Consider the following 13,989-nt stretch of genomic DNA (forward strand, 5'->3'; position numbering starts at 1 on the left):
CCATTTCATGGTAGAAATGGCAACATCCTTTTATCTTCAACCTCCTCTCTCCATATGCTAGGAAACGTATCATGCCTCTGTCAACTCTGGATCATAAATCTGAAGGGTTCACGAAGAGAAACAGATGAAAAGCTTTTCATTTTTAAAGCTTTAAGTGTCACTTATTTTCTAAGTAGAGTTGAACTCTGCTTAGGAGTCCTTTTTCTTGTCCCTGCTTAGCCCCTGATTTTATTCTCACATTCTTCACCTCTCTCTTCCAGTTAAGCTACTGGATTTTTGGTAGATGGCCTAGTTTCCTACTTCAAAGAAAATTAAGTTTATCAAGCCTGAATTCCCTCAATTCCTACCCTCCGCCCTTTTCTTTTAATCTGGAGAGACTCACCGACTGCACCAGCTACACCATTGTACCAGGAGAAGAGGACTCCACTTCCTTCTCAGAGCTAACCTATGCTCTGTGATCTAACTCTCTTAAGACTCTGGCTTCTCTCACTCTCATTTTCAATTTCTCTTCTACTTGCTCTCATCTTTTAACCTACAAACATACTCTGATCTAAACTCCTTTTCCTAAAAACAAAAACAATAAAAGCAACTCTTTCCCAGATCAGTTTTCCCTCAAGCCACCACACTATTTCCTTTATCACTAAATTGCCCAAGAAACTAAATCATATTCTTTTTGTTATTGCTCATTTTCCCCTCACCTGATTTTCTGGGGTTTTTTCCATCTACTAATCCAAAACATTGCTCTCATATAGTAGCAATTAGTTCCTATTTTCAAAATTCCATGGTTTTTTTTTTTAAGATTTTATTTATTCATGAGAGACACAGAGAGAGGGGCAGAGACATAGGCAGAGGGAGAAGTAGGCTCCCCATGGGGAGCCTGATAATGGGACTCGATCCCAGGACCCCAGGATCACAACCTGAGCCAAAGGCAATAACTCAACCACTGAGCCAACCAGGAGCCCCATGTTTTTTTTTAATCCACATTCTCATTTGACTTCTGTAGCACCTGACCCTGTGACTACTTATTCCTAGAAATCCCCTGCTAGTATCTGTCATAGCTCACTTGTATATCCCTGATCCCTTCTTGATTTTCTTCAGCAGCTCCTTAATAATAGCACTAATCATTTGGTGCTAAAACTGTGCCAGGCAGGGCTCAATGTATGGTGCATTTATTATATCATTTAATACAAAAACTCCATGAGCCATTTACTGTTACTATTCCTACTTTTACCCAGGAACAAATAAACACAAAAGTTAACTTCCCAAGGCCCCACAGTTTGTAAAGTGACAGAGTGAAGATACAAGCCTAGAGAGCATGACTTCATTGTGTTAGTGTACCTTAAGTAAGAAGTCTTTATCCTTGGTCTCTCATCTCTACCAGTTCTTCCTGGGCAGGCAAATGCCATCCATGCCTATAGTTTCAACTAACATAAAAAATATTACTTAACAGATTGCTAATATTATTTCCAAAATGAGATGAGTTCCTGCATCTCTATCTGGAACTCAGCTCCAGATCTGCATTTCTGACTGCCTATCAATTCTCTCCCCTAATATATCACACAGGTATCTAGAATATAGAATATGTCCAAAATGAACTAATTATCTGCCCTCCTCCCCACCCCACAAACTGCTGCTGCTGTGTGTTGTTTTTTTTTTCTTTTACAAATGCTTTATCATCTCAGTCACACAAGTCAAAAACCTGGAAGTTAGCTTTCCTCCAGCCCCACAAGCTGTCACTTCTGTCCAATTTCTACCTCCTGTTATCCCTTTTGAGCTGCCCTCATCTCTGTAACAAACTGAACCAACAGCCCCTGAATGATCTCATCTAGGCGCTCTAGTCTGTCTTCCATACCGTCATCACAAATACCTTATAAGCCTGATCATGTGGCCTCTCTACTTATTCACCTGGTAAGAGTCTAGATTACTTAGCCTGGCATATATGCCCGCCCCTTCACAATCTGGCACCAACACTTATTTTTATCGTCATTCCTACCCTCTGTCTTAGCCTCTTGTACATACTGCTGTTCCTAAAACATGGCAGGCTCTTTCAGATGCTCCTGTATTTCTTACTCCCCTCCCCCTGGAATTTCCTTCCTTACACACTGTCCTCCACATCTAACCTAAAAGTCACTTCCTCTAATGGAGTCTGCCTTCTTCTCTCAGACCGTCTCTTATTCAAGGACATTCTTCCTTTGCTTTTAGTTTCCCCTTCTATTATATTTTTAGTAGCAAGAGAAGACAAGTATTCTCTAGTAAAGTTGGTTCTATGACAAGCATTAAAGATACCTTTCAATACTCTGACAAAGACCATAAGATCAAGGGGAATTGTCAGAAATAATTCTACATGGGGATGTGTTTCAGAAATGAGAAATTTCCCCTCTGGGGTCTTATTTCAGAGTTCCTAATAACTCTCTCAATCTGAGATAAAAACTAACCCTCATTTTTTCAGAAGTACTTGCAGGATCTTTCAGCTTTTGCTTTCTCTCTCAGCCTTCTGCTGCTCACATTTGGGCCACTTCACAGCTTGCCAGCACCTTCCCAAAGAGTGGGAGGAACTCATATATCACTGGTGAAACTGAATCAGTCCTTTGAGATTTTGTCAATGTTCTGGAATGTTTTGGTAATGATAAGCAAAATTGGCAGATTCCATTTATCCATATTATCCCTATGTTAAACTACTTCATTTAATTTCTTTAGGAGGCAGGAATGAAGAACTGCAGTATCCATGCCTATCACCCATAAAGACACACAGATACTGATGTATTCTTCTTAAAAAGCTACACCATGAAGCCTAAAATATAATAAACCCAGGTGCCAAAAATGAAACAAAAATAGCAACAGGACTGTCTTTGAACTTACATCCTTACATTTTGTCCAATCAGTTTTAGCTGTTTACTCTCTAAGTTTTAGACCGTTTCAGTGACTTTCCTTCTCTTGAAGAATTAAGGTTCCCAGGGAGACAGATTCTTTGAAGCCCTAGGGTTATCTGGCAAATCACTATATTCCACACACAAAAAAATTGTTTTCATCTAAAAAGAACAATGTTTATGTCCTTTTATAATTCAGTGAAAATAAAGATATAAGCAAGGTAAAATATAGGGAGGGAAGCCTTCCATTCTCTTGGAGATACTGAGTTAAGCTAAATATGACCCAAATTGTAATGAAATGAGGATCACAGTAGTTTTAAGCAGATTTATGTCCCAAAGACAAAAGGCTTCCATTAAAAAAAAAAAAAAAAAGAACTACATTTCTTAATATGGTTCAATAATGGAATTTAAGTATATAAATGGATAGGTTAATTAATTAAAAGGCATTATCTAATTGTTACTTTAAACAATAATCACTCTGATAACATAAATCACCGTTTCAGGTTCCCTTATTGTAGCAGAATTAATATGAGACAATGAGCTAGAAGAGGACAGTTTGGAGAAACAAAAAGGAATCGGTTTTTCCTACCAATAGCTCTGGAGACCGACAGACTTCCATTCACCCTCCAGGCACCAAACCAGACTACACAACCTCCAAGAGCCTCAATTCGCTGCTTTTCATCCTAAAGAGCAATGCAATAGAAAGAAGCAAATATTGGATTCAGGATGTACTTATCTACCTTAACAGTAAACAACAGATATAATACTCATCAGCTTCCTGGAAAGGTTCTCTTTATTACTCCTCTCTAATATGGGCATGGTTGCTCCGATTATGGTGGTAGTCATAATAAGCAAGTAAATCTTAATTAAGCTAGACACCTGCCTCTGGCATGTGCCCTCCCAGAACAGAGCACACTTACCTCCCTGTCCGGTTTGTGCGGCTTCATTAGCTCAACAGCTTGACCTTTTCTCACAAGCATGACCTGGGAATCCCCAACCCAGGCCACATGAAGCATGTTCCCTCTGATGAAAGTCACCACTCCTGTAGTCCCACATCTTAAACTCTGAAAATAATTTAAATAAAACTAGAGTCAGTAAAAATAAATAGACTTCAGATTCTCATTGAGAAGCAATTTATAGTTAACACAAACTTTTAGTTGGGGGCTAGACTATTAATAACTTGATTTCACAATAAACAGCAATTCCTGTTTCTCAGTGCATTTTTATGTGCATGAATGTACACATTGATTTTATCTATGATATGCAAGGCAGGATGATTTTTCATTTCATTTTATGTACAGGTACGAAAACTATGGCAGGTTATGTGACCTTTTCAAGAGCGGGTAACTCATTAGTACACAAAACAACTGAAATTCTTCTTCCTCCCAGTCCAGGGCTCAATCTACTACAGCAACCCTTATTAAAGGTTTCCATATGCTGGTCTCTGTTTTGTTATTGACCTATACAGTATGTGCAGGGGGAGGGTCCCAACAAAGTATCTGATTGGTACAAACAAATGCTCCCATACTCTAAATATTAAGATAGGAACCAAGAGATAACATATATTCCCTGGCATGCTAAGTTGCTTATACTTTAAAAACAACAACAAACAAACCTGCAATCATTTTAGGGGCCTCTGCTTTTGGAACACTGCATAAAGAAGAGCTTGAAATTTCACTGCAATAGCTCAGTACCAGTGTACTTAATGCTCCTGATACTACTACATGAAAATGACATCTCCATTTGACATGAGTCACCACTAAATAAGCATGACTTTCTGTTACCAAGGACTTGGCCTAAATTAGAACCAATGCGTCAAGGGTGGTAAAAGGCCCCTTGTATCCAATGAGAAAAACAACTTCTCATTTTCCCTATATAGGGAAAGTTTGTTACAAATCCTCACCCACCAATAAAATGTCTTCCCACACAGAATGTTCAAAGACTCAGCCCCCTGGAACACATGATAAAGACACTTCAGTGCATATGCCCTGTAGAGAACAGGAGGTAAGGCTGCTTCAGCAACAGGAATAGCTACTTTCTTTCCAGCAGTTAGCAGCACATAGAAGGAAGCACCAGAAGGAGAAAAGTAACTGCTGAGACAAACCTAAATTATTCAAAAGAACTACTGGCAAGACTGAGAGACACTAGGATCACTGGCAAAGCAAATGCGGTGAACAGGGTCAGAAGGAAAAAAAAAACAATTTTGAGGACACAGGAAAAAGGACAGAACAGAAAAAGAGAACAAAGTGATTCTCTTAGTTTCACGTTGGTGATTACAGATCACCTCTCAGGGGCCAGGTCTTGTCCTCAGCCAAGGTGATGACAGCCAGTAGCTCCAAGGTAGGCAGACCTGAGCAGTGCCAGCCCTTGAGACTCTGGGATGTTCTGATGTCGACAACTGTATTTTGTTTTCTAGCCCCACCTCTATATGTAGACCCTAGTGGTCACTGTTGTTGGATTCACATAGTAATCTAAACCTGGGGTATAGGTTGGGAAATACAGAACGTTTTCCTTGTTTAATACCAAATAGTTCTGAATTATTGTTTCATTGATCCAAATACCACTATTGATGTGTAGTGTAACAGTGAGATCAAAGAAATGGAGTAAATGATGACCCTACTCTTTCCAAGTCCTTTTCTAAAAACAGTTAATGTTTCATTCATAGGGCAGGAGCCTTATTTTTTATATGTATAATAATTCTGTAATTACTTTTAAAAATTAAAAACTATTATCTTGCTATTGGCCCCCAGTTATAAATGAATATAGAGTACTGTATTCATATACCAATGCCCAGAATGATAATTAGATTAAAATTTTTACATTTATTTATTTATTTTTTAATTTTTACTTTTAGATCTTAATATAGAGCCCCTATCCTTCATTTGGAGGAAAAACCTTAGGTCTGTTTAACCTTAAGAAATTAGGACATGAGCTCTGACTTTTTTTCCTGTAAGAGAAAATTCGTTCAAGAATCATCTAAGGATTTGCTCTCTCCAAGCAAATTTTCCCTCAAGCATTACACAGTAAAGCACTGCCAACCCATTTAGAACCAAATGTATGGGAGTAATCCAGCTTCTGTTTCCTTTTTCGTCCATTGTTTTAATTACGGTATCCAGATCTTGTCAGCAAAAGTCTGCTTGGTCTTAGTGTGAAGCTGACAGGCACTGGTAAATAACAGATGAAACTCACCTGCTAAATCCAGCTTTCTAGAAAATTATAGCTTAGGAGTTTCTCTATAGTACATCATATCACCCTATTACAACCCCGATGAGAGAATTAGAACTACAGCAGAATCCAATAATGTGGGTCAAAAATACAGGTGGAAAGATCTTTAATGCCTGCCCCAAAAGAAAAAACCCAAAATAGCCCTTGAACTGCAGGCCTAGTTGAGCTCAGCTAGTGCATTCAAGGCTGGAATTATGAGAAAATGGCATACCTCCCTGGCTGCTTTCTGCACAAACCGTTCATCAGTGACCCGGAAAGCTCGGCACAGAGCCTCAGCAGGATCATGGGGGAACATCTCCTGGCGTACTAAATTAACATGCAGGTGAATGGAGGCATAAATAGCAGCATCCACTCCCCCATGGCCATCAAACACTGCAAAGTAAGCTTGTTCTTCTTGGTCCTGTCAGTAGAAGAACAGACACAGGGAAGTTAGGTACAGCATGACTCAAATCAACAAACCCATTCTCCTCTGCAGCATTTGTCACCTAGACAGTAAGACTAAATGTTTCTCTTTTTTGATATGCCTGATCGACTGCTAAAATACCTGCACTATTAGGGCATCTGTATTTACACACAGAACACTGGAACACATCTTGACCAATTAGCTCAGGCTGAAATGCCCTCTCAGTGAAAGTTGTTGTCTTGTACCATGGAAACCGCCCACATGCAGTTGCTTCAAAACTGCTGTTACAAGTTGTGGGAAGGAGGAGGAAAGAGAAAGTATAAGGAGGAACTGAGCAAAAGCTGTTCTGGATTGAGTTTTTTTTTTTTTTTTTTTCAAAATGAAAGTATTCTAATATAATTAGAAATTGAGAACAATAGGAAATAATTGGCTTTCAGCAAGCACAAGGCCAATTAGGTTGTTTAAAATACAGAGATAATGAAAGCATACATATACTTCTATAATATCAGGGGATCCCTGGGTGGCTCAGCGGTTTGACGCCTGCCTTCGGCCCAGGGTGTAATCCTGGAGTCCCAGATTGAGTCCCACATCAGGCTCCCTGCATGAAGCCTGCTTCTCCTTCTGCGTGTGTCTCTACCTCTCTCTCTCTCTCTCTCTCTCTCTCTCTCTCTCATAAGTAAAATCTTAAAAAAATAAACTATAACATCTTCATAAATCATAGTCCTATTGAATACTTCCCATAAATAACAAGAGTCTCTAAGACTGGTTAGCCAGACTTAAACCACATCAGATGTCCAAATGCCCTGTAACCATTTTTGCCTTGTCCCCTAACCAAGATTTAGCTTCACACTTCCTGGCCCATCCACTGCTTGAGGCACTAAGGCAACTGCCAGAGGAACTTCATCTAAACCAATGCTTTTTCTTAACAAAGGAAGCCTATAATCATAATACTACATTTAAGCCAATAAGTAGTTTGCTTCTTTATCTTCAACTCCAGTGTTTACATCTCAGATCTAGCTCTCTTAGTAGAGAGCTGAACTGACTGAACTCTCACTTGAGTCCTCTTTGGCTCCGCTTAGACAGTAATAGATAATCATTTTCATGTGCAAGCTTTGACTTAATCTTTAGGCTCTAGGAGCTCAGATGAGTCCAACCCCCATCATTTAAAGGAAATCTAATATACAAAGTAAATCATATCATTTTTCTCGTGCTTATTTTCTCATCTGTTAGGTAGAGATGAGTTGCTATCTCATGGGGATTTGGAAGAACTATTAAAACCACAGGTATATCTGTGTTTTGAAAAAATTCTTTTTAGGGGAACCTGGGTGGCTCAGTTGGTTAAGTGTCTGACTATTGATTCAGCTCAGGTCATGATCTCAGGGTCTTGAGATTGAGCTCTGTGTTAGGCTCTGCACTCCGCACAGTGTCTGCTTGTCCTTCTTCCTCTATTCCTCTCTCTCTCAAATAAAATGTTTAAAAGAAAGAAGAAAATTATTTTTAAAGGGCATACTACATTTACAAAAGTACCAAACTTAAATGTCCATAGAGTAAAAACACCCAAATATTATGAAATCAATACCTAATACAGACATTACAACTAGTTAATTTAATACCATCTATAATGCCACTGAAAATTAACTGATTAAACAGAACTATCTTGAAAAAAATGTCTGGACTATAGACTTTCTACCCATACTAAAGCAGTACTCATTTTTAAACAACTCAGTTGGGAAGATAAGAGTAAAATTGAAGAAATAGCATATCCAAGCAGTCGTTAAATGATGAGTGAGCTGATGTGGGATCATCAAAAAGAGGGAGGGGACAATAGCCTTTTTGAGGCCATTAGAGTATATCTTTAAACAATGTGAGATTGGCAGGGAGATTCTTAAACAATATAGCATCTAAAGAAATAGAAGAGACCCAACTGATCTCTTAAAATTAGTATACCATTTTAAATTTAAAAACTGTATTTTTCAAAAAATATATTTTTCCCTGTTATAAAGATGATGTATTATTTATTTGGACTAATAAAGAAGCATAAAGAAAGAAATCTATATTATCCCACCATTCACAGATAACCAGTCTTTCTTCTATATAAATTTTTTGGATACAATTAGGATACTATACATAAAATTTTATATCCTGCTTTTTGTCATTTATCATATCATTAGTATTTCCCCTGTCATTAAGTATTAACGAAAGACACTTGAAATGGATATGTGCTATACGTCTCATGAGCATATCATAGTTACTCCCTTATATATGACCTTGATCATTTCTAGTTTATTACTGAAAATGTTATGTGTAAGATATTTATGTCAAACAAAACATAAATGTAAGAATTTCCTGTATTTGTGTCCTTATAAAATTAAAAGTGAAATTACCAGATCAAAGGTAGTGAAAATATACAAGGTTCTAAGCATATGTTGCCAAACTGCCTTCAAAAACATTTCTCTAGGGGGTCCCTGGATGGCTCAGCGGTTGAGCATCTGCCTTTGGCCCAGGACGTGGTCCTGGAGTCCCAGGATCAAGTCCCACATCAGCTCCCTGCCTGCTTCTCTCTCTGCCTGTGTCTCTGCCTCTCCCTCTCTCTGTGTCTCTCATGAATAAATAAAATCTTTATTAAAAAAAAAAAAAAAATTCTCCATAGCAAAGTGTTCCTTTCTGAGTTAGGCTTTTGGGCTGATTTTGAGGCAAAATTGAAAACCAACCAGGTCAACAAATAGCAATAATGCCGTCAGACCTGAGGATAATCTTCAAGTGGGTGTAATGATAGAAGGATCATTTATCACATTAAAGTTAATATTTAAGGAACCCCTGGGTGGCTCAGTGGTTGGGCGTCTGCCTTTAGCTCAGGACGTGATCCCAGGGTCCTCGGATCTAGTTCTGCATCAGGTTCCCCACAGGAGCCTGCTTCTTTCTCTGCCTGTGTCTCTGCCTCTCTCTCTCTCTCTCTCTGGGTGTCTCATGAATAAATAAATAAAATCTTTTAAAAAAGTAAATATTTAAGGTTACATTTGCATGGGCATGGTAACATTTGGAAACAAGGATATTCAAATATTCTAAAGATATCTGGAAACAAAGTTGATCTATCTTTGTAACATAAGCACCAATTACCAACCTACTATCACTGCTCATCAGACCTTGACAGTCAGCTAAAATTTAAATTTAGCGGCTAAATAAAGGAAATATTGTGCTTTATAAATTACTACGTGGTAATTTTTAAGTTACAAACTTGAATGAAGAAAAGAGGCAAGTGACAGGCAGAGGAAACTTACCTCTATTGGCACTAACATATTTAATAGGAAAAGAAGAGGAAGATAACAAGAAAATGGTTATTAAGCTGACAAAGCTCATATGATCCAATTTGTCAGTCACAGAGATTCATGAAATGTAATTCCCATCTACTTTCCCATCTCAGAAACCAAGATTTAGAAAAGGAAATCACAGGAAATCAGAAAAACGGTCTCGGTTTCAAATTCACCCTTTTATGTTGCTTCATCAACATAGTAATGTGGGAACTTAATAAACATCATCTGATTTTACTGTAGTTTCCTTTTAAACAACTTTATTGAGATATGGCAGTTTTCTTTCACATTTGTATGTTTATAGAATAGCTCTGGAAGTTTATCCCACCAAAAAATTGGTAACTTCCCTTGTCTTCACGGAGGGGAATTGAGCATCTGAGAGACAAGAGAGAGATTTTTGTTTTTGAATTCTGAACCATGTGAATGCATTACCTATTCAAATAATATAAAATTGGGTGCCTCACTGGTTCAGTCGGTAGAGCATGTGACTCTTCATTTTGGGGTATGAGTTCAAGCCCCACATTGAGCATAAAGCTTACTTAAAAATAAACAAACCAAAATAACATAAAACAGTTTCGTTTCTGCTGTCTAATACAAGCAAATTTGTGCCACTCTGCCTTTCATCCTACTCCGACCTATCAGAGATACTATCAGTATATTAGTAGTTCTCCTTTTAGAAAAATAGGACCATGAAGGTGTTTGTTTTGTTTTTAAAATTTCATTGATTGTTGAGAAGGGCCCTTTACCTCAAGATTGAAGAGCATATTAAAGTCAGGAATGCAGACATGTTTGTCTTCCATTTTCCTGCGCATGTTTTTGATGGCATGGATTGATGTCTCATAATAAAGCTGGGGTCTCCTGCGGAGAGGGAAGTCTTTCACCCAGCTGCAGCAAATTTCGTGTAGTTTGCTGAAGACCGAACGGGCCAATTTCATTGTCTCAATCTCTGAAAGAAACACAGACACTCCCAATGAAGAGCCTTGTAAAGCTGCTTTTCACTTGCCCACTTGGTAAAGACAGAAGTAGGTCACCTTCGTCAGGCTCCTCCTTAATAGAAGAAATTCCTCAAGAAAAATGAAATGTTGCTTCTGAAGAGAAAAAATGACAACCAATCTAGTAGAAAATCATCAGCCAGCAGCTGCCACTATGATATTCTTATGAGGAGAAAACCTCTGATCAAGATTGGATCTATTCCTAGACTGGATTTCTTCCAACCCTCAAAGTGCTCTGGCCACTGCTATCAAGTTCAGAGCACTGGTTCGTTCCCTTTTGGTTGGTTGCCACAGTTATTATCTGGAGAGCCAAGCTCCCCATGCTTAGAAGAATGACTGAAATATGAACAGTAGTTATCCAGCTGATTGGAATATGAAATGCCCATGAAAACATCATCTATTTACCAACCACAGGAATGAGAGTTTACTTTGATTACCATTTATTTGTCTTTGTCTTTTTTTCCTGACCTCTTCCTTTTACCTCCCTCCAGTTCCTTAACTTCTCTCCTATAACTGATCATAATTTGGAACTAAATTATACATTTTTCTTATTTGATGATTTTTTTATTTATTTTTTTTATTTTTTTTTTTTTATTGATGATTTTTTTAATTACAGTTTTTGGCAATAGCTTAAATAGTTTAGCTAAAAAATTAAATGAGGTAAAAGTTTTAAAAGTCTATAAGGAGGGGGATCCCCGGGTGACTCAGCGGTTTAGCGCCTGCCTTCCGCCCAGAGCCTAATCCTGGACTCCCAGGATGGAGTCCCACATCAGATTTCCCTGCATGGAGCCTGCTTCTCCCTCTGCCTATGTCTCTGCCTCAATCTCTCTGTGTCTCATGAATAAATAAATAAAATCTTTTAAAAAAGTCTATAAGGAAAAAAGTTTTTAAACTCCGTGTATATAACCCATAGCAGAGATGGCAACCTGAGGATTCTTCACACTAGACTGTTAAGTCTATTACTTGACCTGTCAAGTGGAGTAGATAACCTGACTTTGGAGGCTGATTTGCATCCCTCAATGGACAGATAGATGTATAAACATTTTAGGCAATATAGAATAGTACTGAAGAGATTGTATCTCACATCATCCCAGCTCCAGTTGTTCTCTATTCATGCTGCAGTTATTAAATAACTAAGGGGAAATTAAGTTTCCTCAAGCCAGTATTTTAGAGATTCCTACATCTCAGGTAAAAACATTTAGAATTCTTCAAAAATTATTTTTTACTTTACTAAATCGGATATAGCTTGACAGCCTGAGAAAATGTGTACCAGATGGGCAATGGTTGCATGTGACTCCTCTGATCTAGAACACAGATCCCACAGAAGAGAGACTGTGTTCTAGCATGGCCTAGGAACTCAGGCTCCATTTTTCTATTCCTTTCCCTGCCTTACTTTAATCTGCAAGTACATTTACCTGTTTTCTTATTCAAAATCTTTTCAACAATGACTATATTCAGAAAGCTTATCTCAAGATTTGCATTGCCTTTTTCCCCCTCATTAACATAGTACAGGGTGGTAAACAATGTTTTTTTGACTGTGTCGCCCCTTGATGTTTTTATATAACTGAAAATAAGGGTATGTTTGAAAGAGAAAGGAAATTCAGAGAACAAGTACAGCCTGATATGGCTGTATGGCTTAGAGAGGAACTGAAGCTGATAGACTAGCCAGTGTTTTAACAAACTCCAATATTTTTTTTTTTTTTTAAGTACCAGTTGCCAGAGACTATCTCTTTCTGCCAGTAATTACCTATTTGTATCACTCCAACACATCTGGTCTTTGCAGCAGCATAGGTGTGAGTTTGACTCACAACGGTGGATTGCAAAACAGTAAATGAATTTGGAAACATGGAATGAAAATGGAGTGGGATGAAACAAATAACATACTATCAGGATAGTTCCCAGGTTCCCAAATAATAGAAACCATTATATCATTCTTTGGCTTGTATATTATTCTTATTATATAGATTTGCACCATCCAGTAAGGCTGCTTACTAAGTAAATATGGCCATTTAACTAAAAGTCAGTTTTTGGGTCACATTGGCTATATTTCAAATGCCCAGTAAGTACATATGGCCGCTGGCTACCACACTGGACAATGCAAGTAAAAAACATTTCCATCATCATGCTATTGGGCAGCACTGGTTAGATTACATTGTTTAGGGGAGGTGGGCAATACCAGCTTCCTCTAATATTTAGTAAACCAGTAGATCTGTTCCTATCCTCTCCCAGTTCCTTCTTCCCTGATGTTCCCATTACACCATTTACTATAGCTCTTGCTACATTTTGTAACAATAGATAACATTTCTTAAGTGTTGGTTATATCCTCTGTTTCTGGAACATTACACAAACCAGTAAAACCATTTTCTATCACAGGTCTATCTGACTCTGACATCCATGATCTACATTTCCCAAATAATACTGCAGATGCAGATTGTGTCTTATTTGTACTTGATTAGTCATAGTACAGTACCTAGCAGATAACAGGGACTCATTAGATGTAAATAAATGAATATGCAAGGTTATATTAAGTTACTAAAAAATTATGTTTTTTGAATGTCTATTCTGCTTTACTGATCTCTCCATCTATTTCCACAGTGGTGCCATTATTTTAGAATTACTATAACTTTATAACATGTTTTTGTATCAGGTGGATTAGTTATCCTACCTAATATAACTTTTAAAAGATGTCATTTGGTAGTTTGACATGTTTATTATTCTCGATGAATTTTCTAATTATTTTGCCAAGTTTGAGGGGAGAAATCTGTTGCCACTGCGTTTGGGGTCACCTTGAATTTAGAGGGTAATTTGAAAAAAAAAATTGATGTCTTTTGCATATCGAGTCTTATCCGGGAATAGGCTGTATTGTTTCATTAATTGAAATCCTCTTTATGTTACTCAACAAGGTTTTAATATGGGTTCTACAATCTTTTTTTTTTTTTTTAAGTAATCTCTACTCCCAATGTGGGGCTCTAAATCACAACCCAGAGATAAAGAGTGACAGGCTCCTACAACTGAGTCAGCCAGGTGCCCCAAGATCTTCATATTTCTTTAAAAATTTATTTCAGTTATTTTACTTTATTTCCTATTTTGAGTCAGAACTTTGCTTTACTGTGTTATTGGCTACTTCACAAACATTCCTCTTTCTCCCAGAGACATTTCCTTCTCTGCTCTCAGTTCATGTGCATCCAGGTTTT

The 13,989-nt window shown here is 37.8% G+C and overlaps 2 protein-coding genes across 9 annotated transcripts in view; one reads left to right on the forward strand and one right to left on the reverse strand.

Annotated features, from left to right (window-relative positions):
• The window catches only part of TRIM37 (tripartite motif containing 37), a 254,753-nt gene that overhangs the window by 136,142 nt on the left and 104,622 nt on the right, over positions 1-13,989 (forward strand). The window lies entirely within an intron of this gene.
• The window catches only part of PPM1E (protein phosphatase, Mg2+/Mn2+ dependent 1E), a 219,650-nt gene that overhangs the window by 7,312 nt on the left and 198,349 nt on the right, over positions 1-13,989 (reverse strand). Inside the window, exons 3-6 of the mRNA XM_041724298.1 lie at positions 10,550-10,749; positions 6,304-6,492; positions 3,788-3,931; positions 3,457-3,550 (exon numbers count right to left, since the gene is read on the reverse strand). Coding sequence (XP_041580232.1) covers positions 3,457-3,550; positions 3,788-3,931; positions 6,304-6,492; positions 10,550-10,749 — 627 coding nt within the window. The remainder of the gene's footprint in view (positions 1-3,456; positions 3,551-3,787; positions 3,932-6,303; positions 6,493-10,549; positions 10,750-13,989) is intronic.

The sequence above is a fragment of the Vulpes lagopus genome, chromosome 12 (assembly GCF_018345385.1).
Source record: "Vulpes lagopus strain Blue_001 chromosome 12, ASM1834538v1, whole genome shotgun sequence".
Taxonomy (NCBI): Eukaryota; Metazoa; Chordata; class Mammalia; order Carnivora; family Canidae; genus Vulpes; species Vulpes lagopus.